This window comes from Diplotaxodon limnothrissa, linkage group LG22, assembly GCF_057381915.1.
Source record: "Diplotaxodon limnothrissa isolate DT_005_m linkage group LG22, D_limnothrissa_male_GT1.1, whole genome shotgun sequence".
Classification (NCBI taxonomy): Eukaryota; Metazoa; Chordata; class Actinopteri; order Cichliformes; family Cichlidae; genus Diplotaxodon; species Diplotaxodon limnothrissa.
This window is the reverse complement of record NC_140616.1, coordinates 19,034,717-19,062,240: the sequence shown is the minus strand read 5'-3', so window position 1 is coordinate 19,062,240 and position 27,524 is coordinate 19,034,717. Positions and strand designations below refer to the sequence as shown.

At 41.0% G+C, this 27,524-nt stretch overlaps 1 protein-coding gene across 1 annotated transcript in view; it reads right to left on the bottom strand.

Moving 5' to 3' along the window:
- The window catches only part of clasp2 (cytoplasmic linker associated protein 2), a 66,498-nt gene that overhangs the window by 26,863 nt on the left and 12,111 nt on the right, over positions 1 to 27,524 (bottom strand). Inside the window, exons 3-8 of the mRNA XM_085346461.1 lie at positions 23,701 to 23,804; positions 23,095 to 23,186; positions 21,109 to 21,184; positions 20,226 to 20,323; positions 16,522 to 16,592; positions 2,694 to 2,834 (exon numbers count right to left, since the gene is read on the bottom strand). Of these exons, the coding sequence (XP_085202587.1) occupies positions 2,694 to 2,834; positions 16,522 to 16,592; positions 20,226 to 20,323; positions 21,109 to 21,184; positions 23,095 to 23,186; positions 23,701 to 23,804 (582 nt within the window). The remainder of the gene's footprint in view (positions 1 to 2,693; positions 2,835 to 16,521; positions 16,593 to 20,225; positions 20,324 to 21,108; positions 21,185 to 23,094; positions 23,187 to 23,700; positions 23,805 to 27,524) is intronic.

Here is a 27,524-nt window from a genome sequence, read left to right as displayed (position 1 = left end):
AATGTAAATCATCTCTCTCTCGGGGGTGTGGACCACACCTCCTATAACTCCTACAGTGGGGAGGCAGGGACAAGTCAGAAATAACAGACAAGGGAGGAAGAGACAAAAGGAAAAAGAGCCAAGGAAGGAGCTGAGAGTAATGCTGGAAAAGAATATGAAAACCATGAGATTAGAGCTGCTACTCAGGCTAGCCAATCATGGAGCACAAACATGGGAAAAGGAAGGTAGAAAAGCATATCTTCCTCTTTTCCTCCGGGCTGGCTTGGATATCAAGCTGCACCACAACGACATGTTATGTCAAAACTCTACATGGCCCTTAGAGATCTTGGAAAAATTGATGCAGCCGGCTGGCTAGCTCTAGCCAATATCCCCTGTCTGTCACGGATGCAGCCTGATCATGAAAGCCACCTACCAGAACACCAACACCATTTCCAATTAGTTTTATTGCAGGGCATGCTGTCAGAGTGAGCAGTTATAGAAGCAATAAAGCATATTGTCATTTGTGTAAACAGACCTGGGAGATCATAATGTGGAAATATGAGTATTTTTTAAAAAAAAAGGTGCCGCTTTGATTGAAGGCTTGACTTAAAGCAGCCATCTTGACCTTTTACAGAACCAAGAATGAGACGCCTGTTCTTTACTGATACAGGATTTATCTAATACTGCAACTTACTATCACACCATCTTTCTTCTTTCTGTCTGAGTGTTGCTTTCGTGGTGTGCGAGTGTGTGTGGGCGTACTGCCGTCTAAATCCAAATTCACACAAAAATTGACAGATTCCCATAAAAATGGATAAACGGAAAAGCAAAGCACCAGAAATGCTCCCGACTGAGATGTGTTTTCATCGAAAGTGCTTCAGTTGCTTTAATCACTCACTGGGTCTCATGTTGAGAACAGATACGATTCTGTTTTAATTAATGTGTGTTTCTATCCAGGGTCATTCCTCAAACGGTAACTATAATCAGAAAACACTTCTCTGTTGGATTATTGCTTCTGTTACTCTACGTCACAGACATGCTTGAGTTTTTCAAAGTGCGATACTGATACTCAACATTCTGAACAATTTTGGCTTGTTGAAACACTTAGATTTGGGGATTGGGTGCCTGGTCTTTCATGAAATGACCCTGCGTCATTGCAGCACTAAAGTGATCAGTGTGCTAAGGCTTTCAAAACGCAGAAGTCTTGTTGCTTGCTGCTGTGCCAACTACCAGAGCTGCCACTGCTCTGCTAACGTGTTGCTGATGCCACAACTTCTGTGTGAGAAAATCGCAAATTTGAGCCAAAAGTCACGATAGGCCTCTCCCTCCCTACTGCATTGAACTTAACAAGGTACAGGTTTTTGAGCTGTAGCCCTGTGTGTGCAAAAAATACTTGTAATGCACTTTATTTAGCTTCTCGCAGTCAATCCATAATCAATAAGGCTGGAATGATCTAAGAGGGAAGAGATCACAATCTTGTTTTTCCATGCAGCAGAGCAATGCATTCAGACTACCAGTGTATGTGTGGATGTGTGCGCCTGTGTGTGACACAGATAGAGCAACAGGCAGCATGTTCATAAAAGCTTCCTACTGAAATAATAAACGACGGGAAAAATCGATACATGCAAACAGGGCCCAAATATAACACTCCAACCAGCTGCACCAGAACGGAGAGCTGACAGAACAGGAGGCAGCAGAGAAGGATTCAAATCATTTCAAAAAGCAGATCATCTGAAGGTCTGAGTAAACTACAGATATGAGACAAATCAGAGAGGAGAGACAGATTTCAGAGGACATACAGGGGTGTCTCTTACTGCACCCTGTGGCATGCTTACTCATGTCTTTTGCTTCTTGTAATAGCTGTCAAAGTCACTGTCCTTATCCTGTTAACAACAATTCTATACCTTTACTGACAGTCTACATCCAATCAGGCATCCAAAACAAACCAAAATTGACCAACAATGAATTATGAGGACAGTAAAGGTCATTTTCCCCCCTCAGACAAGAAGTAAAATTCGTTATTTACATTGTTTTATATACTGTAACACCAAAGCTAAGAGGGAACGCATATGTGGACCGTGCTCATTTCACAGCTCACAAAATACAGATTAAAATTTATTAAGAAGATGAAAACATCTTGTCTGAATTAATCAAAAAAATGTAATTAAGGCGCCAAACAACAATGACAGGGTCTAATTGTGGGGGACTACAAGTAATAATACTCATAACACCAGTCAGTAGTTATTAAATGATATCAAACCCACATCTAAGAGACAGGAAATAGTCTATATTAGGTTTATAATACATGATGTTACACAAATATCTCCCAGTGAAGGAACACAGACCAGAGAGTGAATGTTTCTCCTTGCACCTTAACTGCAAAGAGAGGTATAAGTAGCTGTATGTCTCAGTGCTTATATATAGTTATAAGGAGGGTGGATCACAGTTAGATTCAACAGTTTGCTCCTGTACACAGCCAAAGTAGATTTTGAATTTAAACTGCTTGATTTGCAGACTTTCAACTTTAACAAAAGGGATTTCCTTGCATCTGAGCAGAGAGTATAAGTCACAGTTCATCCTGAGACTTTCACCCACTGGCCCACTGCCCATGTCGCTATCATGATATGCCAGACAATGTAATAAGCTTTGGCTCATAAGTTGTTTCTCACACTGTCCTATCCACTGTGTGTGTAAATGTCAATTAATTTACGTACCTAGCTTGCCACCAGTAGCGCTGGGCCTACGAGCAGCGGACGACTCTGCAGGCTTTTTGGGAACTTTGGGAACCTTGAAGGCAGCTTGGGCCGAGGAAGAGCGACTTCCATCCACACTGTCGTCATCATCAAAACTACGATCTGTAAGGCGGAAGACAATGTGTAGCGTTAGCATCCAACCTGTGTGTAAATACAGTTGCAAAGGCTTTACAACATTACCTTGAAAAACACAAAACAAACAGCCTAAAAAAATTAAACAATTGTTTTATTTGCTTTCACAACATGCAATAAAATAATTTACTAATAAACATGTATATAGTCAATAAGATTACCTTAAAAACAAAAACAGAAAAGTCTGCATCCGCTTTCAGAAGCAAATATACTGAATCCCAATTTCTAAAAATCTAGACTAACATTTTTATTTGTTGAAACCTTTAAAATATTTCACATAACGTTGGCTTTTATTTGTCACTTAAATGTTAAGTATACAGAGGTTAAGGCCACTGGAAGACAATGCATGGTAGAGGGAAAAGTAATGGTTAGAAGCACAAAGAGGATGTAGCCTACCAAAAGCTACGTCAGGAATCACTAAATCAATACCAATTACAAAAACCGCACTCAGTGGGAGAAATAAAAAAGCAAACCCTCAGACCTATACGATCACTTCAAAGGAGGAACGAAGCCAAATCTTCAAGATGTCCAACCTCTACACCACCAGTGACTGACAGAACTCTCCAGAGCCCAAACCCTCAATCTGCATGCTAGCACAAACTATGCTAGCTGTCCAGCTTGCATGAAACTTGAGAATGTCTGAAACGATGCTGCAGCATTTGCAACAATATGTGAGGGCAGACACACGCGTGCACACACACACACACACACACACACACAAGTTGACTGTGAAGATCAAACTGTTGGCATAGGAATGTAGTTGCGCTCCAGTCGCTCTGACAACCAGCTATGGAGAAATGCGCCAAAGCCACCACCCTACACCTTGACTCATACATCAAGTTATTTACATGCACACAGAGACACACGCAGTCGACATGCAAAATGAGTGACAAGCATGAATGTGTACGTATGAGCCTCATTCTCCAATGTTATGGACAGACGATTTTTTCAAGCTAGATAAATGTTAAGTGGACGTGTACAGACACACATCAACAGCCATGAACTGACATTTACGCACAGTCTTTGACACACAAACACACAGTCCAGCACACCCAGGTTCATCCTTCCACTCACAGTCACAGATGCGTTGGCAGATAAGTCGCCTCATGCTTCTGGGAGGGCGTGGTGTTGGGGTCCCTCACCTCTTCTCCAAACTGTACCCCAAAACAGGTACGTGCACACGACACGCACACACATACACACACACCTCACATATACTTTATGTGAGGTGTCTAAGGCTGCGCACGCACACACCCCTTACATCGCTGTCCGAAAACCCCTCCACCCATACAAGTGCCGGCATTTTCTTTCACTCCTCTCCCTCTCCTATCCCTCCCTCTCCCAGCCTCTCTCCTCCTTCTCTTAGCAGCCTCACAGCCAATCAGGCGGGAGGTGACATCATGTTGTTGCAGCCAGTGTGGAGGCAGGAGGATGAATGCGTGTGCGTGATGGGAGAGAAAGGGAGACACACACAGACACCCCAGGAATATTAACAGGGCTTCTCTATGTCACTGCCAGACCAGCTAACCTAAACTCATTACAACCACCAGACAGCACAAATGCTATCTTCTAGCATCCCCCCCCTCTCTCTTTCTCACCCTCACACACACTCACACACATCAACAACAACAACAACAACAACAACAACCTCTGAACACACTTTCTGTTGCTATATTTCTGTTTCTCCACATGCACAAAGGAACAAAGGATAATGGAACAATGATTAAAGGAGAGTGTTGACAAGGGGGGTACAAAGGGTGAACCACACCCCTCCATCTGAGGCCTTGACCCTCCCACACAAACATACACCCACAGAGCAGTTAACAGAGCCTGTAGACAGAGATGTTTTTGAGTTTGACTTTTTTAAACTTGAGTACTAAATAAACACAATTTTAAAATTATCTATTACGGTTGCAGCATCTTCATAATTACTTTGCTAACAGGGCGATTTTAGCTTTACAAAGCACGCACACATAAAAGTACATCTGTTTTTTTGAGACATCGTGTTAGAGAAAACTTTTGATTTTCCACTTGACAAAAGCAGCCACTTACTCTCAGTGAGAGCTCTACACGGTAATCCTCATAGTATGAGGCGAGAAGCTGCAGGTTCAACTAAATCTGCTGAAATCACAGGATCCATATAAAAAAAAGAAATATTAAAAAAACAAACACAGCTTGCACACAGTGGTGCAGTTTTACTAATTTATTGTAGCATGCTCTAAATAGATAAACAGATAAACCTGGAGCCCCACAGAGTGCAAGCTGTAGATTTATTTTTATTCATTTATTGTTTTGACATTTGCAGTTGGCTTTTTTTTGGCTCTGCACCTGACTCATTTTGTGTGCATATGCATGACGTTTTCTAGTGTTCTATGTATGTATAAAAAAGAATTAACATTTTGACACCTTCAAAACCACCTTACCATTTTTGAAGTGTAGAACTGGGGCCTTATTAGCAACAATCGTTCTGGCTACCTAGCCATAATCATTGTGATACTGAATAAATTACTTTTTCCTTTTGCCAAAATGAGCAAAGTAAAAATGCAAAGTGAAAAAGTACATTTTCTGCATGGAGCACATAAACATCCTTGTAGCATCTTTTCGAGCAACAAGAAAAATAAACACCACCTATCACTGTAATGATGCATTAGAAGGCTTTATACAACAGCTTTCAGCTGTCAGAGGGGAAATTAGCTACAGAGACCAAAGTTGTTTTAAGCAAAAAATAAAAATATATTATTATTATCATTTAAACTGCAATGTTTACTGAACCTTTTGACAAATAACAAGAATAATGAATTAAATCTGAATTTGTATTTATGATTTAAAATTTCTATCATTTTTGCTACCTTTGGCATTTCTGTGCAATTTATTGCTTGAAATGTATGCTAGTTCTCACTGACTGCAGAAGAAATGCAAGAATATAGTGATGTTTATAATTGCACTGAATTATAAAAGCATGCATCATAAGTGAATAAATTCACAATCAGATGCACCATTAAGTGAATTTTAATTGGTAATAAAACCCACGGCTGCATTACATTATAGCAGTACTACGACATGCATCACGGGTCTTAGCATTGATTATCAGCTCCTGCTTTTGTCTAGTCAGACCCCACGGGGGTAAATGTCACTGGGTGAAGGGCAGAGCAAAGACACCAGAGAGAAGAGGGAGGAGGGAGACTGAGAGGGAGAGATGGAGAGCGTGAATCTCCTCCACAGAACAGACTGCACACATGCTGTTGCCATGACGACCTGTGCAGACCAGCTTCAAACGAATTGAGCAGCAAAGGCGGGGGTGGGGGTTCACTATATCCCCAATTTGGTTTAATCAACAGTTGGGTTTACTGTTTATTAATTTACTACATGCTAGTTACATATCAGTACACAGAAACAATCACAGCATACTTAAACACAGTGAGAGACATCAGCCACACCATGTACCAGGCAGCGTTACCATGGAAACTCCAGGCCAAGCGCCCCTCCTCTCTCCATGTGGAGAGAAGAGTTAAAAAAAACCAACAAAAAAAACAAACCTGGAATAAAAAGAGAAGAGCGGACAACCAGCTGCAATGTGGTAACCGCCCAGAGAAAATCAAGAAATCCTAAAGTACAGAGATATTAAAACACCTCTACAGAAGCATGCAGCAAAGCAGCAATTTCCCAGTCGTTAATGTGTGTTACAAGCCAAAAAATAAACATGATTAGACATAAAGGAGTGCTCCCCTGTTTACTTGTCCCTGTCTAAAGAAAAAAAGATGAGAGAAAGTCTAGCCGAGACAGAGAGCTAATCTTAAGTCTTCCAGCAAAATTTGGGGGGCTTTTGACCACATGATGGCAGCACTGACTCTGCTCTAACCAAATTATTCTGTGGTTCAAACATCAGCAAACCACCTAAAAGGAAGCAGGATACAACACCCTGCTGATCAGAGAAGGACAGAGCATTTTTTTTTATGCATATGCACCAAAAATAACATTTTAAAAAGGCAGTCACACCAAATCTTCAGAAAGCCTATTAACTGATTCACCTGAGATGAAGTTTGTGAATGTTTTTACATCAGATATAGGTATCCATATAACAGTGGAACGGTCTGCAATACTGGTGCACACTAGAGCCAAAAGCCCACGTAAAGCTTCATTTAGCTTTAGTGTCACATTGCTCTATGCAAACTTTGCTCTACCTCGCTAACAGATTGTGTTTGTGTACAGGCAATGTCGCATATTCCTGCTCAGGCCCATGTGACAGCATGCAGAGTCCCACATAGAAGATGACACAAAATATCTTGACACTGCACGATCACTCATATGAGAGTGATGACAACTGGAAAGAAGAACACGAGCAGCACCGTGGTGTCTGAGACAAAAGCTGCTAAAAACTTTCAGCTCCAAAATAAACGAGCAGAAGTACGTATATAAAAAAAAGACTAATAAAAAACAAACAGCCAATCCTACAGACATGTTAAGTGAAAAGATAAACCACTGAACATACAGTGATTTAGATGCAAAATGGGATAATACTAGAAAAATACATACAATGGAAAGTGCAAATAAAAAGAAAATAACTTCCTTTGCTTCCATAGAATGACACTCGAAGTTTTTTTTATACATACTAACCATATATTTAATTGTAGCCATCAGTTTGGTAACATAAGAGGGTCAAATGCTTCACTTGCAACCAATCTGGGACAGAGAATGACTGAGCGAAAGGGGAGCAAAGGAAAATAAAGAGACACGTTTGAGGTTTAAGCTTGGATTCTCTAATAGGAGACAGGCTGCTCCATTTCCAGCCCAGCTCAGAGAAAATGATCTCATTAAAAGAAGACATATACACAGACACTCAGACACACACAGGTATAATTTGAGTCCCAATTCCAAGTCGGGGAGAGGGATAAGCCATAATATTCAGAGGAAAGCTTTGCCATGACAATCAGAGTAGCTTGGAAACAGGGTCATGATTCCCTTTGCAGAGACTGTGATGCACTGAAGCAGAATGAGCATGTCTGCGTGTGTGTGTGTGTGTGTGTGTGTGTGTGTGTGTGTGTGTGTGAGAAAGAGAGTCTGTGAGTATGTGTGTGTCACTCCCTGTCAACACTGAAGTACTATGCAAGCAGAGAAAGCTGCTACTGATGGTCAGTTTGGGGCACTGAATATCATTGCTCTTCCTGTGTGTGTGTCTGTGCACAGGGCCAAATGTCATTAAATAAGAGCCGAGCACAGCACCATGGGCAATGACATGCTTTACTTTCCCAAGAACCAACATCAGAAAAAACCTCAAGTCACATGTTTACTAATGAATGAACAAAGGCCTGTTAGTCATGATCGATATCCCCTCTTTGCTTATGTGAAATTTTGACTTTTCTCAACAACTTCTTTTCATTCGCTTCAAAACAGGAACCCTATAACACAAAGCCACTGGTAAGATTTCTTCTCATGTTGTGCAATTTGGGGCACAACATGACACAAGGGTATGTAACCTGAAACTACCGGTGTGTTGCTGTGATGATGAGTTTCTTTGTTACCAGAAACTAAACTGCTTTGAAGAGAAGCGTTTTGTAATTCCATTCGGGTTGGGAAAATCTTTGGCATGATGAAGACAAAAACTACTAACTAACCCATACACAATGTGGGAAACAAAAGGGAGGGAGACAGATTTTTGGGGGGCTCTGCATACAGACCTACTAAACAACACAAAGTAACCTCATTTCAACATCATGTAAACATTTTTTTTGTTGTTCTCGCAAAAAAATTTAGCTACCTAAAGTAGAAGAACCCCACATTTGCAAAGCTCTACAATGGACCTTACTGTTGTAATGATTACTTTTCAAATCCAAGCACATTTGCACTATTTTCACATAACCACAAGTAAGTGAAAGGCTTCACCAGTAAGCCTGGAGATTGAGAGCTGGGGTGTTAACACAGAAGAACACTTGACCTGATATTACTACAAAAGAAAGAGTTTAAGAGAGAGGACAGAAAAGCAGAGACTGAGTGGCTACTTGAGTAAAGCCACACTAGACTTGAAGAGCACAGTGGGGAGAGGAAGCTGCAAGAAAATTGGATTGGGTGGATACGGTGCGGTGCAACTATGACCTCAAGCAACAAGCTACAAAACTATAAGCATCTCTCAAAATTTTAAACAGCTCAGATTGGGTAGACCATTGCTCTTGCAGATGCGCACGATTGCAATAAATGCAGCATCATGGAAGCATTTGAGGACACCCCAGTTTTCCCCTCGCATGGAAGCACATGCACACACACACACACCAAAGCACTTGGGGTGAAAGTGCAATGAGTTTAAGCTGATTTCAATCTCAAACCATATGCTGGGCAGCTTTTGTGTGAGTGCCAGCATCCACAGCCAGATGAGATTAAACACACAACCATGGACAGCCGGGCACAAACACACACAGACACACACACACCTACCATTATCATCATCCCCAAATGCCATAGTTACAGCGTTATGGGTCAAATCCGCTGGTTTGGTCTGTATTCACTTCTGTCCCTCTGTTCTCGCCTTTGTTTTCTCCTCTGTTTCTCCCTCGTTTGTTCAATCTCTCTCTGTCATGATGAATCAGGGAGAGGCAGTGATAGGCACAGCGCTGTGACTCGGCTACTGCCAGAGATCTCTGTCAGCTTCCTCCCTCGATCCTCTGCCCTCCTCGCGTCCCTCCCTCCTCCCCTCTATCCTCAGCAACAGCTGCCTCAAACCCCTTCAAAGAGAACGCCAAGAGCTGGCCTGAAAGCGATGTGGGGCAAGGGCAAGTACGAAGGCATTTGTGTGCCTGTGTGTATTTTGGCAGATGGTCTGAGCTTGTGTCCCTAACTTAGAGGTTGAGGAGTCTTTACAAACAAAAACAAACCTCATACTCACCACCATTCTGTGGCAGACGTGAAGCGTCAAACAAGAATTAAGAAAGCAGGAATGTGGTGAGAAAACACACTCCAAAGACACTTCATTATTTGACAAAAAGACTCACATTTATCTTTGCTGTACATAAAAATTTAACAGAATGGTAGATGCAACCACCTGTTACCTGTGAAGCTGGAAAATATGTAAGAGCAGAGTTCAAACATTTTGTGAAAAAAAAAAAAAAAGAGTTAGCTGTGGCACAAACAGAACAGCAGCAGTGGTTTTACAAGATGGAAACAAATTATTTTCACATTTCCATAATAAAGAGAAAGTAAAGGTGGCTCTACAGGACAGAAGTGAGACATGATTATCCCATTTCACATTAAACTATTACTAACCTAACCTAATGTAATTAAAGATAAACAGACAGGTATTGGCTGATGATGCAAAACTATCAAGTCATAGGATTTGGCAATTGCACTATTTTAACCCCTTTCTCTTCTATTTATCTTTGTAACATGTTTCAGATTATTTTTTCTCTGTATGAATGATGCTCATAGGTCTTTTTTGTTAGTCCAACTGAAACTAACCATTATTTTCATTATTCAAAACACACGGAAAAACAAACACTTTACATTCACGGTTTCAAAGATCTCCTAGCCAAGTGTCTTGAAGATGATAAACATATCACTGAACTAAGGGATTAAATGATTAACAGTCTACACAACACTAAAGCAAAGACCTTTGGTTTTAGACTGTGATAAAACAAGGTATCTGGCACTTTTTACTTACTGCTAAATAATACCGTAATAAGGCTGCACTCCCACAATTGGTGCACTTTTCCAGTAGAACACCAAATCGAAGAAATTGAGCGCTCCCCAGATCAAATACTATAAAGTTCTTGCACGTGTCAGTCACAGCTGTTCCCTGCACTGCACAGCTTCAAGTTTCTGGGATGCAGCATGAACGAGTGACATTAAAAACAACAACAAAAACAGACCACAAATAACAGACCGCTGGAGGAAAAAAAAAAAAAAAAAAAAACTAAGGTAGAAGGCAAAGGGTTTGTTTGGAGAAGCAGGCCATCATCTGCTGTGAAAACACTTCAGATTTAGGGCAATTTCTTGGTCATAATCATGTAGCCCTATTTACATAAAAAACATTAATCATGAAAAGCAGTGAAAATTAAAATTACTGTTTGTTTCAGCCTCATTAGGCAAGGAAAGGTATGCACCCAGAAAAGTACAAACAATGCCAACTGTGGCGTGACCAGCTGTAGTAGCTGAGGCATTACAAAGAAAGAAGCTTAAACACACTTGAGGTAGCAGCCAAGGCCAAACAGCAGGGCGTGTAGCTAAAGTTCACTGAGGTAAGCCTCTGCAATTACTTCCACTTCATGTTTACTCAGGGAGTTTGAAAATACGGTCAGTGCAAAAGTCCAGATTGTCAAGAAAACAAGTGAGTGGCAAAAAGGGTAAGAAGAATGGGTATATAGAGCAAAAACGCAGTCACAACTAGGGATATTACAGAGATACAAATATAGAAATATCCGTAAATTGGGCAACTACCTCAAAATTTAATCTAAGAGCAATTACAAAGTAACAACATGACACATTTGACATAAAATGTGGAAGATGATGCTGAAACTCTCAATACTTCATACTCTTAATTCTGTCATTATGAAAGCAACACGAGAGGCAACAACGTGTGATTTCAGTAAACCTAACACCTAACCCACAGAAATATGTAATATGTAACCCCAATCGCCACCTCCAATCTAAGATGCCCTAACCATAACTGTGACAATTCATAATGCAGACTGACAGCCAGGGCATTAGAGGACATATACCCCGAAGTATGTGTGTGCAAATGTGTTTCAGAGAAACAAAGCAGAGACCCTTTCACTTTCTCTCTCCTTTCCTCTGTCACTATTTGACACAACCCACCTGAAGATGTCATATTTTGTATTTACCCGTTCAGCACGATGGCTGTGACAACCAAAACATAAACAGATGATTTTAGTAAGGCTGAGATTTTAACCTTTAATGACTGCACCAGAGACGTGCGGTTCTTCTCAAAAGGTTTAAACCAGCCCACAGAAATCAGTATGGGGCTCTAAACTCTGCCTGAGTTTACCTATACTGGAAAGAAATAGAAAGAAGTTCCTATTCCCTACATTAAGATTGCTTATATTCCATAAAAATAATATGAATCTTATTGGACTCATTTTATTTTCTCATGGCCGTGGCCCCTTTCAAAAATTTAAATAAAATAAATAAATCACACAGTGATTCACCCTTAATGTAAACGCACAATTTTTAGTTTTAAATGTAGACAAATTTGACATTTTTCACTCTGCATGACTAACTTCCATAACATTTATGGTCCATATAGAAATCCCTTCATAGGGCACAAACCAAAACTGACTCCAAGCACCTAAACTTGAGCACGGCTTGACTGCAAACCCGGACTCTCATCCTGAGCCGAAGGTAGACAGACAAGCTTATAGAAACTAAATCAACTAAACACAATATTCTTGAAAGATTTCAGATATTTTATACTAGACTTAGACTGACCTAAAAGCTTAATTTACTTATCCCTTTCTTAATAATTTGATATTAAGAAAGACATAGAACACCCCCCAAACATGTGACATCAGGAGGTAGTTTGATACATTTTTAGTACTTTTGCACAACTCTGCTAAACTCGTGTACAAAATTTAACATTCACACTTTTATTTTAAGCATGTTTGACAATTTAGAGGTTTGGGCTGCTGAACACCCACCGACGTTCACTGCTCCACAACCTTTTTGATGCCCAGGACATGATCAGTTGCCTGACAGCCAAACAACCAATCACAGCTATTTTTTGTCACAGCCAGTTTAAATGAAAGCGAGAGTGCCAAACGAATAAATATTCTGTCTGGAAACAATCGCTGCTTTCATTCAGGGAAAAGCACATGACAGATGACAACAACGCAGAGTTAAAAACATTAACAATTCATCACAACAACTACACAATCACAAACCCAAATCACAACTTTGCTCCAAGCCCCGGGGAAGTGGGATTTTAAAAGTCAGACTCCCTTCATCTCACTTCGGCCCACAAAGACAGCAGCTAAAGCCTTACATTACATTTCCCTATGCCTCCCTCCAAGTAAACCAGCTGCAACAGCCTGTCAAGCACCAACTCCCTGCTGTAGCCGGTAGACAGATACAGTGACAGGACAGCCTGAAGGTATATCATCCAATGACAACCTCTGCCAGACACCAACAGCAAACCCAGCTGACCTCAAAGGGAGCACAAACTCAGCTTAAAGCCACACGTCAACTCAATTTGGTGGAGATTTAGAAAACATTTCAGTAAAATACTATTCATAATCTTGGAAACTTCATCGCTCTCATAATTTATAAAGTACTAAACAGTCTGTACACATCAGTGGTTCCCAAATGTGTTGGACGATCGCGTGACAATCACACATTATTAATGCAATTCGCAAATGAACAAAATGCAATGCATAAAATGTTAATTTTCCCCACCAGTACTTTGATTGCACTCATTCCCCGAACAGAAGCAAACTCTGTACCCTAAAAATATGATCAGAGACTTCAAAGGGAACCCCATTCTGTTCACACAGTTGCAGGGTGGTGGGAATTATGAGAGCGTGACAAATCAAAGGCCCTGACTGACAGAGAGGAGCTGACAGCAAAAATCTGCAAGGGAGGAAATACATCACTCTGTTGTTTGGAGCAAAATAAAAATGAACTGCCAGTGCAGACCACACAGCACCTAAAGAAAGACTATAAGACAGCATTGTGAAAGCTACCTGCTTTATAGATTCAGGTAGACAGAGAATGTCAAGACATTTGGCCTGCTTCAAAAGAGCACTGGATGTGTAACAAGGCAATCGAAGCACAGTGTATACTTGCTGAGCAGCAATTAAAAAAAAGACAAAGAAATTTCTAGATGCTGCAAATGGTTTATCAAGAGGGCCTGCAGCAATGCATTCCAAAGAAGAGTTGATGGCATGTTTGACAGAGGCTGCTTTGCACAGATGATTAATAAGTGTGCCTTTGAAGATCAGCCCTGCCCTTTGCTGCCTGTTCAGAAGAATATGTTTAAAAACAAAAACCCACTGGTATACATAACCAGATTTTAAACTGACAAGCTATACTTTATATACTGATGATGCCTTTACTGGAACCCCCCATCAGCTTTTATACAGCTCCATGCTTCCAATTTTCCAATTATCAACACTTCCACAAGAGCTCTTATCAACCAGAAAGTAGATGCACAACCCAGAAAGATAAAGGCAAACTCCTGGTCTCTGCTTTTAGATGAGAACAATGCTTTTTGTGTAACTGAATAAGTTATCATACAGTGGGGCAAAAAAGTATTTAGTCAGCCACCGATTGTGCAAGTTCCCCCACTTAAAATGATGACAGAGGTCAGTAATTTGCACCAGAGGTACACTTCAACTGTGAGAGACAGAATGTGAAAAAAAAAAATCCATGAATCCACATGGTAGGATTTGTAAAGAATTTATTTGTAAATCAGGGTGGAAAATAAGTATTTGGTCACCTCAAACAAGGAAAATCTCTGGCTCTCACAGACCTGTAACGTCTTCTGTAAGAAGCTTTTCTGTCCCCCACTCGTTACCTGTATGAATGGCACCTGTTTGAACTCATCATCTGTATAAAAGACACCTGTCCACAGCCTCAAACAGTCAGACTCCAAACTCCGCCATGGCCAAGACCAAAGAGCTTTCGAAGGACACCAGGAAAAGTATTGTAGACCTGCACCAGACTGGGAAGAGTGAATCTACAATAGGCAAGCAGCTTGGTGTGAAAAAATCAACTGTGGGAGCAATCATCAGAAAATGGAAGACATACAAGACCACTGATAATCTCCCTCGATCTGGGGCTCCACGCAAGATCTCATCCCGTGGGGTCAAAATGATCATGAGAACGGTGAGCAAAGATCCCAGAACCACACGGGGGGACCTGGTGAATGACCTGCAGAGAGCTGGGACCAAAGTAACAAAGGTCACCATCAGTAACACACTACAACGGCAGGGAATCAAATCCCGCAGTGCCAGACGTGTTCCGCTGCTGAAGCCAGTGCATGTCCAGGCCCGTCTGAAGTTTGCCAGAGAGCACATGGATGATACAGCAGAGGATTGGGAGAATGTCATGTGGTCAGATGAAACCAAAGTAGAACTTTTTGGTATAAACTCAACTCGTCGTGTTTGGAGGAAGAAGAATACTGAGTTGCATCCCAAGAACACCATACCTACTGTGAAGCATGGGGGTGGAAACATCATGCTATGGGGCTGTTTTTCTGCCAAGGGGACAGGACGACTGATCCGTGTTAAGGACAGAATGAATGGGGCCATGTATCGTGAGATTTTGAGCCAAAACCTCCTTCCATCAGTGAGAACTTTGAAGATGAAACGAGGCTGGGTCTTCCAACATGACAATGATCCAAAACACACCGCCCAGGCAACAAAGGCGTGGCTCCGTAAGAAGCATTTGAAAGTCCTGGAGTGGCCTAGCCAGTCTCCAGACCTCAACCCCATAGAAAATCTGTGGCGGGAGTTGAAAGTCCGTGTTGCTCGGCGACAGCCCCAAAACATCACTGCTCTTGAGTAGATCTGCATGGAGGAATGGGCCAAAATACCAGCTACTGTGTGTGCAAACCTGGTAAAGACCTATAGTAAACGTTTGACCTCTGTTATTGCCAACAAAGGTTATGTTACAAAGTATTGAGTTGTATTTTTGTTATTGACCAAATACTTATTTTCCACCCTGATTTACGAATAAATTCTTTACAAATCCTACCATGTGGATTCATGGATTTTTTTTTCACATTCTGTCTCTCACAGTTGAAGTGTACCTCTGGTGCAAATTACTGACCTCTGTCATCATTTTAGGTGGGGGAACTTGCACAATCGGTGGCTGACTAAATACTTTTTTGCCCCACTGTACATCAAGGCAGTGTGACTGCAGTTTGTTAAGTGACATTATAGATGGAAAAAACAACGGGAAACCACTGATTCATTGTTTTTGCTTCTAAATGATACTCTGTTAGCTCAGCTCAGAGGATGTGCTCATACCAAATACCAATCTCATACCTTTCTTTTCTCAAAATTCAAACTCTGTTTATCTTACTGGAACAGATACTAAAAAAAATGAAGTCCCATGGGAACTGAATAACCTATATTCAATATTTAAGTAAAGGCTTTCAGACACACACTTAATAAGCATCATGTCAGCTTCTAATACATATGTAAGTAGGGAAACCTCACATTTTCATTTGTGCATAGTGTCAAAAACTCCCTGAGGTGCTGCTTAACCCACTTTTATAACCTGAAAATTTAAGAGTGCAGAGTGAAATATTACTGTCAATATAATTACAATTCTCCAGGGTCAAACAACAATGGCTCCACAGACCACCTTACTGCTGGGGAAGGGAAAACTCAGCAGCAGCCTTCAGCTCAGGTTTGGTTCTGCTGAAGCACTTGCACGCACACATGGATGTGCACGCACACACAAACTCTAAACCATTAATCTTGTTAGGACCTCTTACAGGAGCTCATGGCAACAAACTGACACAACCACAAAAGCACATGCAGATTTAGACACACAAGCACAGGCACCCCCGCCCCTCAAAAAACACACACAATGTTGCTCCCTTATGAAACACACCCACTACATGACAACAGTAAAACCATCTTGACAATGTGACTCAACTTGGTGGCTATCCAATTCAAGTGTGGCAAAGTAAATGAGAAAACGCACTGACCGTGACTCGGGCTGAGAGCCATGTTGCCTGAATTCAAGGCTTCATCAAAACGAGCAAATATCGTCTGTAACCTGGAGAAAGAGAAAAGGAAGATTAGTAGTGTCGAGCACAGATATACAGTACAATGTTAATATCACCAAAGCTGTCAAACCAAACATATTTGAATGAAGAAATTAAGAAATTACAATAAAGTCCAGATTTTAAAAAAAAAAATCTGAGCACCCCACAGAGATGTTTGACCAAAACACAAACAAGGTGCTAAGAATTCCAAAAGAGACTCAAAGACATCAAAATCAGCCGCAGAAGCAGCAGCAACATGTGGACAGTCTCCACGCCTTTCTGTCTGATTGTGGGTGGGTGTGTCTATTATGGCAGTCACACTCATGAAGCTGCAGCAGCAACACCCCAAGTGTCCTCTTATAACATCCTACTAGCATCAGACAGACACACATGAAACCACCAGCCAGGTCTGCTTAGTCATGTGATTAATAGGTAGCATTGTCAGCGTAGTAACAGGGCAGATATCCAGCACAAGCCAAAATAACTTGGTCATCCTCGAAATGCACAACTGGTTAGACAAAAACACAACAAAGACTAAAACACATGACCCCGAATAACATGCCTTTATGTCTGCTTTGCCGAAAGGTTAACCACGGATGGGCGCACACAACAATTAGAGCAATACACACCGTGCTCTGTCTCTGTCTTTTGGTGTCTGCTTGCCGGTCCACAACCGCCAGACAGCTAAGCAGCTTCTGATAAGTGACGATTAGCGTTGCAACTAGCTCCTCAGCCGTGCACCATTTTCACGTGGTTCGCTTTCTTTCATTAGCATTTTGTGCATCTATTTGTTTCAGCAAAAATCTAGCATTTAGTCTTCAGCACTGATTTGCATCAGTATTTCCCTGTGGGCTGATTAATAGCTTGCTGCGTTGCTACGCAATCTTGCATTAGCTCCCATGTTGGTGACACACTCTGGTCCTCAGCTCCCCTCAGCTCTTTGTATCCAACATGGTGCAGTGGCTCCGAGAGGGAGGGAGGGAGGGAGGAAAGAAGACGGGAAGAGAGGGAGGGAGCGTGTGTGTGAGAGGGAAAGAGAGAGGGGGGAAGCCAAACGGCGAGAGACCAAAGCATGCTACGGGCATGCGACAAAGCACCACCTACTGTCACGCATACACACTGTACACACAAACGCCAACTGAACAACCTAAACAGCAATACGTACAGTAAATTTCCAGGAAGCGTCTTTGTGTGTCTGTATGAGCAGGAGAGAGAGTCAAATGGGCCAGTTTGTGTGACAGACAGCAACGAGATTCAGTTACCCTTTACATAACCTCCCTCTCATACACAGACACACACGTACTCGTCAGAGGGGGAGGGGCTGTGTGGCTAACAGCAGACAGCGCTGCTCCTCCCCCCTCAGTGTCTCGCCTTCTCATCCCACTTGCACATGTTCCCTCCCTCTTCTTATTTCTATCTTTTATCTTTTTATCGCGGCCATTGATAAACACCTTTGTCCAGCAGAGGACTCATGTCCTTCAGGTAACTCATCTCCAAATCAAACCACATGAGGCAGGCCTGATGAATGCTCACTCAACCAGCATTTGACCTACTTATAGGAAGCTGCTGTCAGATGGTAGCCCCTTGTTCTTACCAGTAATGGACCCAAGATTACAACTGTACTTCCAGACACAACGCCAGTAAATAAGCCAACTGTAAAATTAAGTTCCACTTTCAGGTTTCTTCATGCACCATTATGTCATTTGAAATAGGTTTGTAATTTCAATCTAAGTCCCATTCACAACACCTGATCACCAAATCCAAGAAGTGTTTTGGCTCGTGTCAGCAGGTTTAACCTGTGTCTAAACATCTGATCTGAGGTCATAAGATATGCACATCTATATGTTTATTTCACTGAAAATTGATTAGATGAAATTACTTATTATGAATTATTTCAAGTTAGAACTGGAACATTTTGAGACTGTTGTAAGGGGGGGAATGTATTTAATTATACAGATAATCCCATCAAAATTCAGTGTCTCATTTACAACAGAGAGCTGTTTCAAACAGAAACTTAATTTTGGGAAATAGCTTTTAACCATTTATCTGGCACAGTCCAAAAGAGGTTTCAGATTGTAATAATCACTTGCCTCCACGTATCTTTAAAAATGTGTGCTTGTTTGGTATTTAAGGGATGTGGACATACTCATCCAACAATTATTCCTCTTTTATGACTTCATCTTTCTGTCCATTATCTAATGCCAACTCTGCAGAGTTGATATGTCATCAAGTCAGCAAGATCCTGGCCAGAGCTTTGCTTTCCACTAGGTAACCCTTTGGGTTGCTCCATATGAAATCAATTATTAAATAAACAAAACAATTTAAATTGAATTTTTTTTAAAAATCCCACTGTACAATAACATTAGTATATTAGTTATATTAAGTTACAACCCCTCAAATTATAGGGGTGGACATTTTTGTACTTTATAATTTGCGTTTGTGTTATTTTTTCCAAGCATTACACGACACTTGGAGTGGTTGTGAAACTGATTTGGCTGCAGTTTTTAAACAGAGCTTTAATGTGTTTTCACTCTGAAACTTTCACAACGATACCTACTGTAATGTTTTGAAGCCTCAAAAATTAATTAGTGAATAAATGCATAACACAATTTAAAAAGCACAAAATTCTCACATACCTCTATGGGTCTGTAACTCAGACAACTTTCATAACATGAAGGTAAAAATTTAGCATGGCTTCATTAAACATATGAACAAAAAACACACAATGCAATTCCAACAGCTTTGCTCCAGGTTTTGTACTAAGGCTATTTGACTATAGCTGACCTGAAGCTGACTGAAACATCACAAATGAAATTAATGAGAGTTTTGATCAGTAAAACTGCAGTATTGTAGATATTCTCACCCCTATTCTTATACAAACTATACAAAGTAATAAAAACTGGTTTGGGAGATTCGCGATACATACAAAACATATATATATATACACACATATAAAATTCACGTGCAGAATTCAGTAATAACTATACACATCTGTTCAGGAAGAACAAGCGCAGGCTGTAAATCACTGCATCTGTCAGGCCTCTGATATTTAAATGAAGGCAGACAGCCACACCACTCTGTAAATCCCACACATTCAGACAGTGTGTTTACACTGGAGACGGACTGGCTTAATATGCACAGCACATGACACATGACCACAGCCAGCATTCACAGACGCAAGAATCATACTGAGCAGATACAGCACTGGCCGTTGCTCGACTCTCACACATGGGAGAAAGCAGTAAAAAGGGGGCAGAAAGAAGGGGTCATTGGGTGCTCAGAATAACCTTCAACCCTGCACATGTAGCCAGGACGACCAAAGCGGGACAAACCCCCACATTAAACCTCTTCTGATGACTCGAACACAGTTTTTACCCCCATTTCTGTTACTCCACCCAACGCCTTTGTACCCCGTGGCTGCACCCTCTCACCCTCCTCCCTCATTCAGTCGGCATTGTGCTCTGGATGAAAGTGCCTCTGTGTGTCTGAAGGGCAGAGTGGTGCATGGTGTGGCTTGGGACAAACTGAGTGCCAAGGCCACGGGACTCCATAGAAACACAGGCAACAACAAACTCAAAAAATAAATATAAAAATAACAATAATTAAAAAAAAAAAAAATACTACGAAAAAGAACAAAAACTCACCGTGCAGCTGGAAGTCCTCTCTTTCCAATGTCTGCTCTGACCTTCTCTCCAACGTGACGATAAACATCCACCAGCGTTGTTATTGATGCCTCACGTACCTAAACAGCAGACGTTCACCAATTTAATAACCCTCCACATATAAACACATGGAAAGAGATTCAAGTGATGGGTTAACTAGCACACTATAAAAAAAATGATCTTTGTGTTTGTTAAGACTGAGATCGATTCTCCCTCATAATTCGACAAAGATTAGACTCATGCTCATAGACTAAGAGACGCAAACATGCAAACACACTAAAAACTAAACCCGTGAGAGCCCATACTCTTCCCTCCTATGGGAGCCATATGATTTGCTAGTTATTGCTGTAAACACTGTTGTGATTGGCTACAAAGATATTGTTGAAGGGATTCTTAGCACCCAAGGGTAGGCAGGCCTTTCTAGGATGTTGATTGGCCAGGACAGTATGTGGGTAGATAATCATTGGGTAGAAGATAGAAGCAGATTTCAGCTTTGGGGTGCAACTCTGCAGGAGGTTAAACCAACCTCTCTCTATTCCTCACACTGACACACACACACACACACACACACACACACACACAGCTAATACTCTTGTGTGGTTTAACAACTGGGTGCTCATGATTCAGCAGTGAAGCTGGGTGGTGGGTACAGAGCCCATCTCCTCACTAATAACAGTAATAATCACAGAGCTGCCTTAAGATGAAACCCAACACACTTTGACTGCTGAGAGCTGAACAAAAAGGCTTATCGACAAACTGGCTCAACAAAAACAATGACGAGCCACGCGCAGTCAAAACAAACACACACAAAAAGGTACAATTTTCCCCACCATCATGTAATCATGTATAACACTGCAGCTCTTACCTGTGGGTTTTGGTCTCCTGTCAGCGAGCAGAGATGAGGAACTATTTTACTGAGGCTCAGCGGTTGGGCTCCATACCTGAGAGTGTGAAACAGAGGCACAAGAGGAAACGTAAAAGAGAGGTGACAGTTGCCAGTGATAAATATAATTATCTGGTGTTCTTTTATAATGGAAATCTTGCTCCGCTCATTGAAAATATTTTTAGAAATTTGAAAAATATATCTATTCTAAGGCAGACTGATATTTTAGTAGCCTGTTATAAGCTACAAACACTATCTACAAACCACACACACACACACACACACGCCTCAGAAATTTAACATCACACAAATATAAAAAACATTAGTAGACAAAGATCGTTTCTTAATTTCTTCTGTTTTGTCCATTCCAGTTATGTAAAAGAACCCCCCCCCCCGTCCAAAAAAACAAAACAAACCCCAAACAAACCCACGCTTAGCTTTCAGAGCACTAACTGCAATACCATGCACTGTTGGTGTTTTCACAACTCTCTGAAACTCCACTGATGGGCTGGAGCACCAGAGAGCACCCCTAATAAGATGAAAATAAAAGCTGCAATAACGTCTTAATTATTTACATTGACCCAGTCCTCTAAGAGGACAAGTGGACCAAAACCACACCCTCCATGCACAACAGACCCACCTGATCCACTCACCCTAGAAGTAAAGAGCTCAGGTTTTAAACTTTTAACCTGTCTGTATGTTCACTGTGTACTTAACAAAAAATAGAAATAAGTGAAAACCCAGAAGCAGCCCATTTCTATGCCATGTTTTACTCATTCTACTCACTCATTATGGATGCCCGGGTACGTAAAGCACACATGCTCAGTGTATCTATTACATAGCAGCTTAGCATTTAGCACAACAGTGTCACCTTCCATTAGCAAAAAGATGCTAAAATTAGCACAGCAATTCTAATAGTCTAAATTTGCTCTGTGTGTGGGTGAGCTCAAGGTGGAAAACAGAGTAAAGGCCAAACCACACAGATCTCGACTGCTGAGAACAAGCAGCAACAAACAAGTACCTGTACAGACAGAAGTGTCCCTGTAGTCCTACACACACAACCTGTCGTAACTACAACCTGCCGTCCAACACCTTACTGCCCAAATCTGAATAAAAACCAATTGCAATGAAATCAAAAAGGTTAAAACCCATATTTATTTGAAAACAGTAGAAATGCAAGAGATAAAAGACTACAACTGAGCAATGTTATTTTTTTGCTTTTGTTTTTTTTTAAAGGTCATTTTTTACCCCTCTGCCTCCCAGCAAATTTCAAATTCCTATGTTGCTTTCTTCTCATTTACTGCAGTGACAATATTGACAAAAAACCTGACCTCTGACCTTGAGGTCAAGGTCACCGGGATTGAAACTCTTCTGAGATTTTTAGTAAATGCACATATTGTTTATGTTTGAAACATCTATGTGACCTTGTTGTCAAGTCATTGCATTCACAAACTTAGCTATCCATGCCACCCGTCCGCCTGGAGGGGTGACGACAATACCCCAAACAAGCCACACTTAAAAAGAGTTTGTAAACAACTCAATTTTAGTAACTGATATTTTGTCTTTAAAACTGCATCCTGCTCTAGTCTCATAACATATTTTGAAAAGGGACAAGCTAGTGGTAGGTGGGGAAATGGGAAGAAATGTGCACCACCTCAGAGTCACACAAACAGTTAAGAGGATTAATCCTGGAAAGTCGGAACATGTGTGCTCCTTGAGCAAACAAAATAGGTCATGGAAGGTGGTGGTAATAGCTCTGTGCAGCCCTCACTGAGCCAAACACTTACTAACAGAGCTTGAAAGCAGTGTAGGATTGCATAATCTGTGTTATATTATCCACCACATTATGAACTTACTTAAGGATTAAAATATGAGATTTAACACACAGAGAACAAAAAACATTGCCTATGCTTAATAAACTTGCCATTTCATTCTGGGAGCATTACAGATAAAGGAGAAGTTACTCACATGTTGAGCGTGGCACTGAGACAGAGGCAGATTCCTTCTCGAGAGCGGAAGTTCTTGTGCTTTAAACCAGGAAGCAGCCTTTCCCAAACATACTGCATGAAGGAGAACAAGAAGGATAAAAGTGTGAGCAAGAGTAAGAGAGAAAAAAAAAGAAAAAGAAGGGGTGTCAGTAGGTCATCATCATCATCAACTCATCATTGGATGAGCAGTTTATGGAGTACAGAAGAGGGCACAATCTATGGAGATGAGCACGTGAGGCATGTGTAAATAAAACAAAGCATTATGGAGTAACTTGTGTAATTCCTCCAATATCCACAAGAGGGGGTGGATAGGTAGAGTGCAGGCCCTCTGTAGTTTTTTTTAATGCATTACTAATATGGAGGTGGCTTTAATTTGCCTGTATTTTTTTCTCTGCTGTGTCACATTTTTAGAATAACTTTTTCTAGAATAACTACAACTCAATATACATGTCTTGTATAAAATTTAAATGACATTTGACAAAACTGTCTTCATCTTACATGTGGTACACTGGAGGATTTACCTGTTTAGGCAATGGTGTGTGTGTGTGTGTGTGTGTGTGTGTGTGTGTGTGTGTGTGTGTGTGACCATTGGTGAGGCAGTCTGTTCCATGCAGCGAAGGATGAGGGCTTGGCTGTTCTCCCTGACCTGGTCCTTGCCATCACCCAGCCTGTCCACCAGGGCCGGCAACACTACACACACAGAGAAAGGGAGTGGGTGGTGAGTAAGAGTCTATGAAAAACAGTTCACTGTGCATGCCGCACATGACACCGAAACTCTACAAGATTTAAAAGCCAAAGATATTTAAGACAAACAAAAAAACATTGCTGTACAAAGTTGAATGTTCATGCTTAATATCATATCAGTGTGTCTGATAAAAAAGGGGAAAAAAGGAAAGAAAGCTTAAGTAATACAACCATCAACACCGTAGCTTTGACTAGAAAAGGGGAATGAGAGGGCAGCAAATAGGAAATGGACCATGGCTAAAATAATGTCAAATGCCCCCGTGTCAGAGAGGCTGATGTAATGCAGTGACAAAAGAAAGCCCTTTCAATGCTGGAAAACCAAGCTATGAGAACTGCAAGTTACTCCAATTCTCCCAATTTAGGAATAATAATCTTTGTACATCTGTACTCTGAAATTGTTTTTTTGCTAATAATTATTAGTCCCTTTCCCCAAGCCTATCAGGTCTGTGGGGGGTAAAAAATTCCAATCACCACAGTTTGTATGTGGGTGTGTGTAGTGTATTTGGATGACATGGTTTGTGTGTGTGGCATGTGCGTGTGCAGTCTAGCTGCACCCTGTTTGACAGGACTAAGCTATAAATAAATCAAATATGGATATTTATTTATAAACATTCATATTATTTTATGCAAAAAAGGTCAACAGGTCTACTACCAGGACAAAAACACTCCACCAGCTCCCAAACTTTTCCAAAGCAAAATAAGAAAAGGAAAAAGCAAACAAAAAGGACAAACCTCACAACCTTGTCCACGCTTCCATCTCCATTAACCCCTCATCAACCCCACATACCTGCTCATACTCACAACAATAACAAACTACTGCAACTTAAACAGTGACACTAATTCATGACGTACTAGTGTACAAGCACAGTACTGCATTTTTAGAACACCAACGATAAAATATGACACCAACCTCTGATGATGTTATCGAACAAACGTGCTGTTAAAGTTAAATAAATTTTGTTCTATCACTAGCTATCACAATTTGCCCCACCCAACAAATGGATGGGATTGGTGCACTGCTATGCAACATAACCCTGGGCTGTCCACGGCTTTGAGACTGTCATTGGTGCACTGCAATTTCAAGAAAGAAAAAAAAGGAAAAAAAGGCAGGACTTTTTTATTTAGCAGTGGAGGTCAATGCTACAGAGGCTTTGGATACACTAGTTGTCTTGTTTAGTTGGGTCACTTCATTGTTATTTTAATTAGTTGGATTTGTTGCAAAGAAATACAACATACAATAAAACCAACCTTTAATTTAAGTTAAAAACTGCCACATACATATAATCTTACAAATATATTACGTTACCTTTGCAAATGGTAAATACAAATTTACACAGATGCACCTCAATTTATTTTGAGTTTTCACAACACAGATTGGACTGATCAGCTCTTTGGTCAGTAAACTACGATCCTACCAAATTTCTCAACTGTTGGACAACTGATGGTTGGACAACTGTTATGGTTACACTCATAATGAGAAAGACAGTACATCAATAACCTTTCAGCCAAAAAAAACAAACAAACAAAAACAAAACAACCCCAAACACTTTTGCAGCAGTTTTCATTTTAACAGCTCAGCTACCACCAAGCCATATCCTCTGAAAACTGTAAACCAACTTGTCTGTGTTAGAACATTTAACACTTCAGCCAATGAGTGTCAGAACTGATATATTTCCAAATGTTTAATTTTATAATACTTTTTTTTTTTTTTTTTTTTAAAGAGCACACATATCCAGCAAGAGTTTTACTAACTCCATCATCCAAGGGCAGAAGCTGCTCCTCCTAAACCAACTAGATATGAAGCCTACTCCCTTACAAAAGGAAAAAGGGCTCAGAGTCATATGTTATGATTTCACTTCCCTTTCAGTGAATTCACTTGGAACAAAACATACAGTTTGAGATATTACAACGACACGTCCTGGCTGAAGACACCTCGAGTCACGCATATGACCTGTGAAGACATATGCGAGGCCTCCGCCTGCACATGTACCCCTCTGATCACAGTCACCCCTCAGTTGTTAGACTCTGGCTGGCTATCTACTGCAGGTAAACTCTTTTGTCCACAGACTCTAAGTCAGGCCCTGTTGATGTTAGCCAAAACTACACAGTTGGCATGTCGGCCACATGTGAAATGTTAACTGCATGTTTTGTTGCCAGGTTCGGTGCTAAACCTTGGACAATATCATCCCCAGGTGTGATACGAATCCAAAGCCAGAGCTGGCTCTCACATGGCTGCAGTTCTGCCATCTATCCCCAAGAGAGCAACACATCTGCTGCTGTGGTTACGCTGCTGTGAATACAGCCTCCAAGCAAAGGTCCACCTTCAGGGCTCCAGAGAGACCTGACGCCTCAAAGGAACAACCTTCAGTCCTCTTAGCTATGGGACAGAGTTGAGAGGGGCTCCAGCAGCAGGGAGACACTCCTTCCTCCTATCTGTTGTTTTAGAAGGCACTACAGGTCGCTAGTCATCTCTGCACACTTTTGTTTGACTCTGTTATTTGAATGCTAGATTGTGGCCTTTCTGCTGGGTCTGCCATGCCCCAGGGTGCTGGTGGTCCAACTTCAGTTCAATGACTGCTCTGAGGGCCATGTATACATGTCTTGTACTGAATACGTTGAATCGAAATAAAATGTTATGACAATAACTTTTGTTCCCTGAAAAAGAGGACCATGATACAACATCAAAGCCCTTTTTCCATTAGTTTTTACTCGGATCAGCTCGACACAACGTAGTATGACTCACCATGACTCGTTTTCCATTACAATCCAGTACCAGCTAATGTGTGTGGGGTTGTTAGAGCAATGTGGCCGTGCATTGGGGAGCTGCATTGTTTTTTGCAGCTGTTTCCTTCATTTCAAGGTATCAAAAGCGGCAGTTTTGATTTATGTGAAGGAGATGCTCTGATGGCTCATCAAATGAAAACACTGATTAGCCAATCGGTGGCATGCAGTCTGCTGATGTCACATTTTCGAATTCCATGGAACCCCAGTGGAGTAGGTGCTAAAAACAAAGTGCGTGGTATCGGGTACTATCACCTAATGAAAAACCATGAAAAGTGTGCTAAGCCCACCGAGGAGGTACTAATGGAAAGGGGCTCAAGTTGCAATTGAAGATGGGCTATCAAACTGAGGGATGATTATAAAAACAGGTGCATATGTGCAGGAGGGGCCCGACATATCTTGTCACAGGTCGTCTACCTTAAATGTAATAACAGAAGCATCTTCAGCCAGAACACAGAGGGGCATGATATCCCATACTGTACTATATACTGTGCTGTACCGCACAGTATATAGTACATATACATAGTACGTATAAGCGTTCTTATACTTCTGTAAAAAAAAAAAATGATATAGACACTTTAACACTTTGTTTGAATGTGCTGCTAACACAAGATTTTTATGTCTGTTTATGATTCCTTTAAGCTAGAAAAGCTATCAAGCGTATTCCATTTAATCTGGAGAGAATAGATACCCTGCCTTTTTATATATATTTTTTAAAATGACGCGATATATCTGTGTGCTGTTTTTAAAGATCTCCATCTATACAGTTGAGTAGTTTCAGGTTAAGTGCTAGACAGATTCAGCTCAGAAAGTGTAGAATGCTGTTGGTTTTCATGTCTTCATTCTCAACTTGGGCAGCCTCAAAGTCAACAAACACAAAGGTTT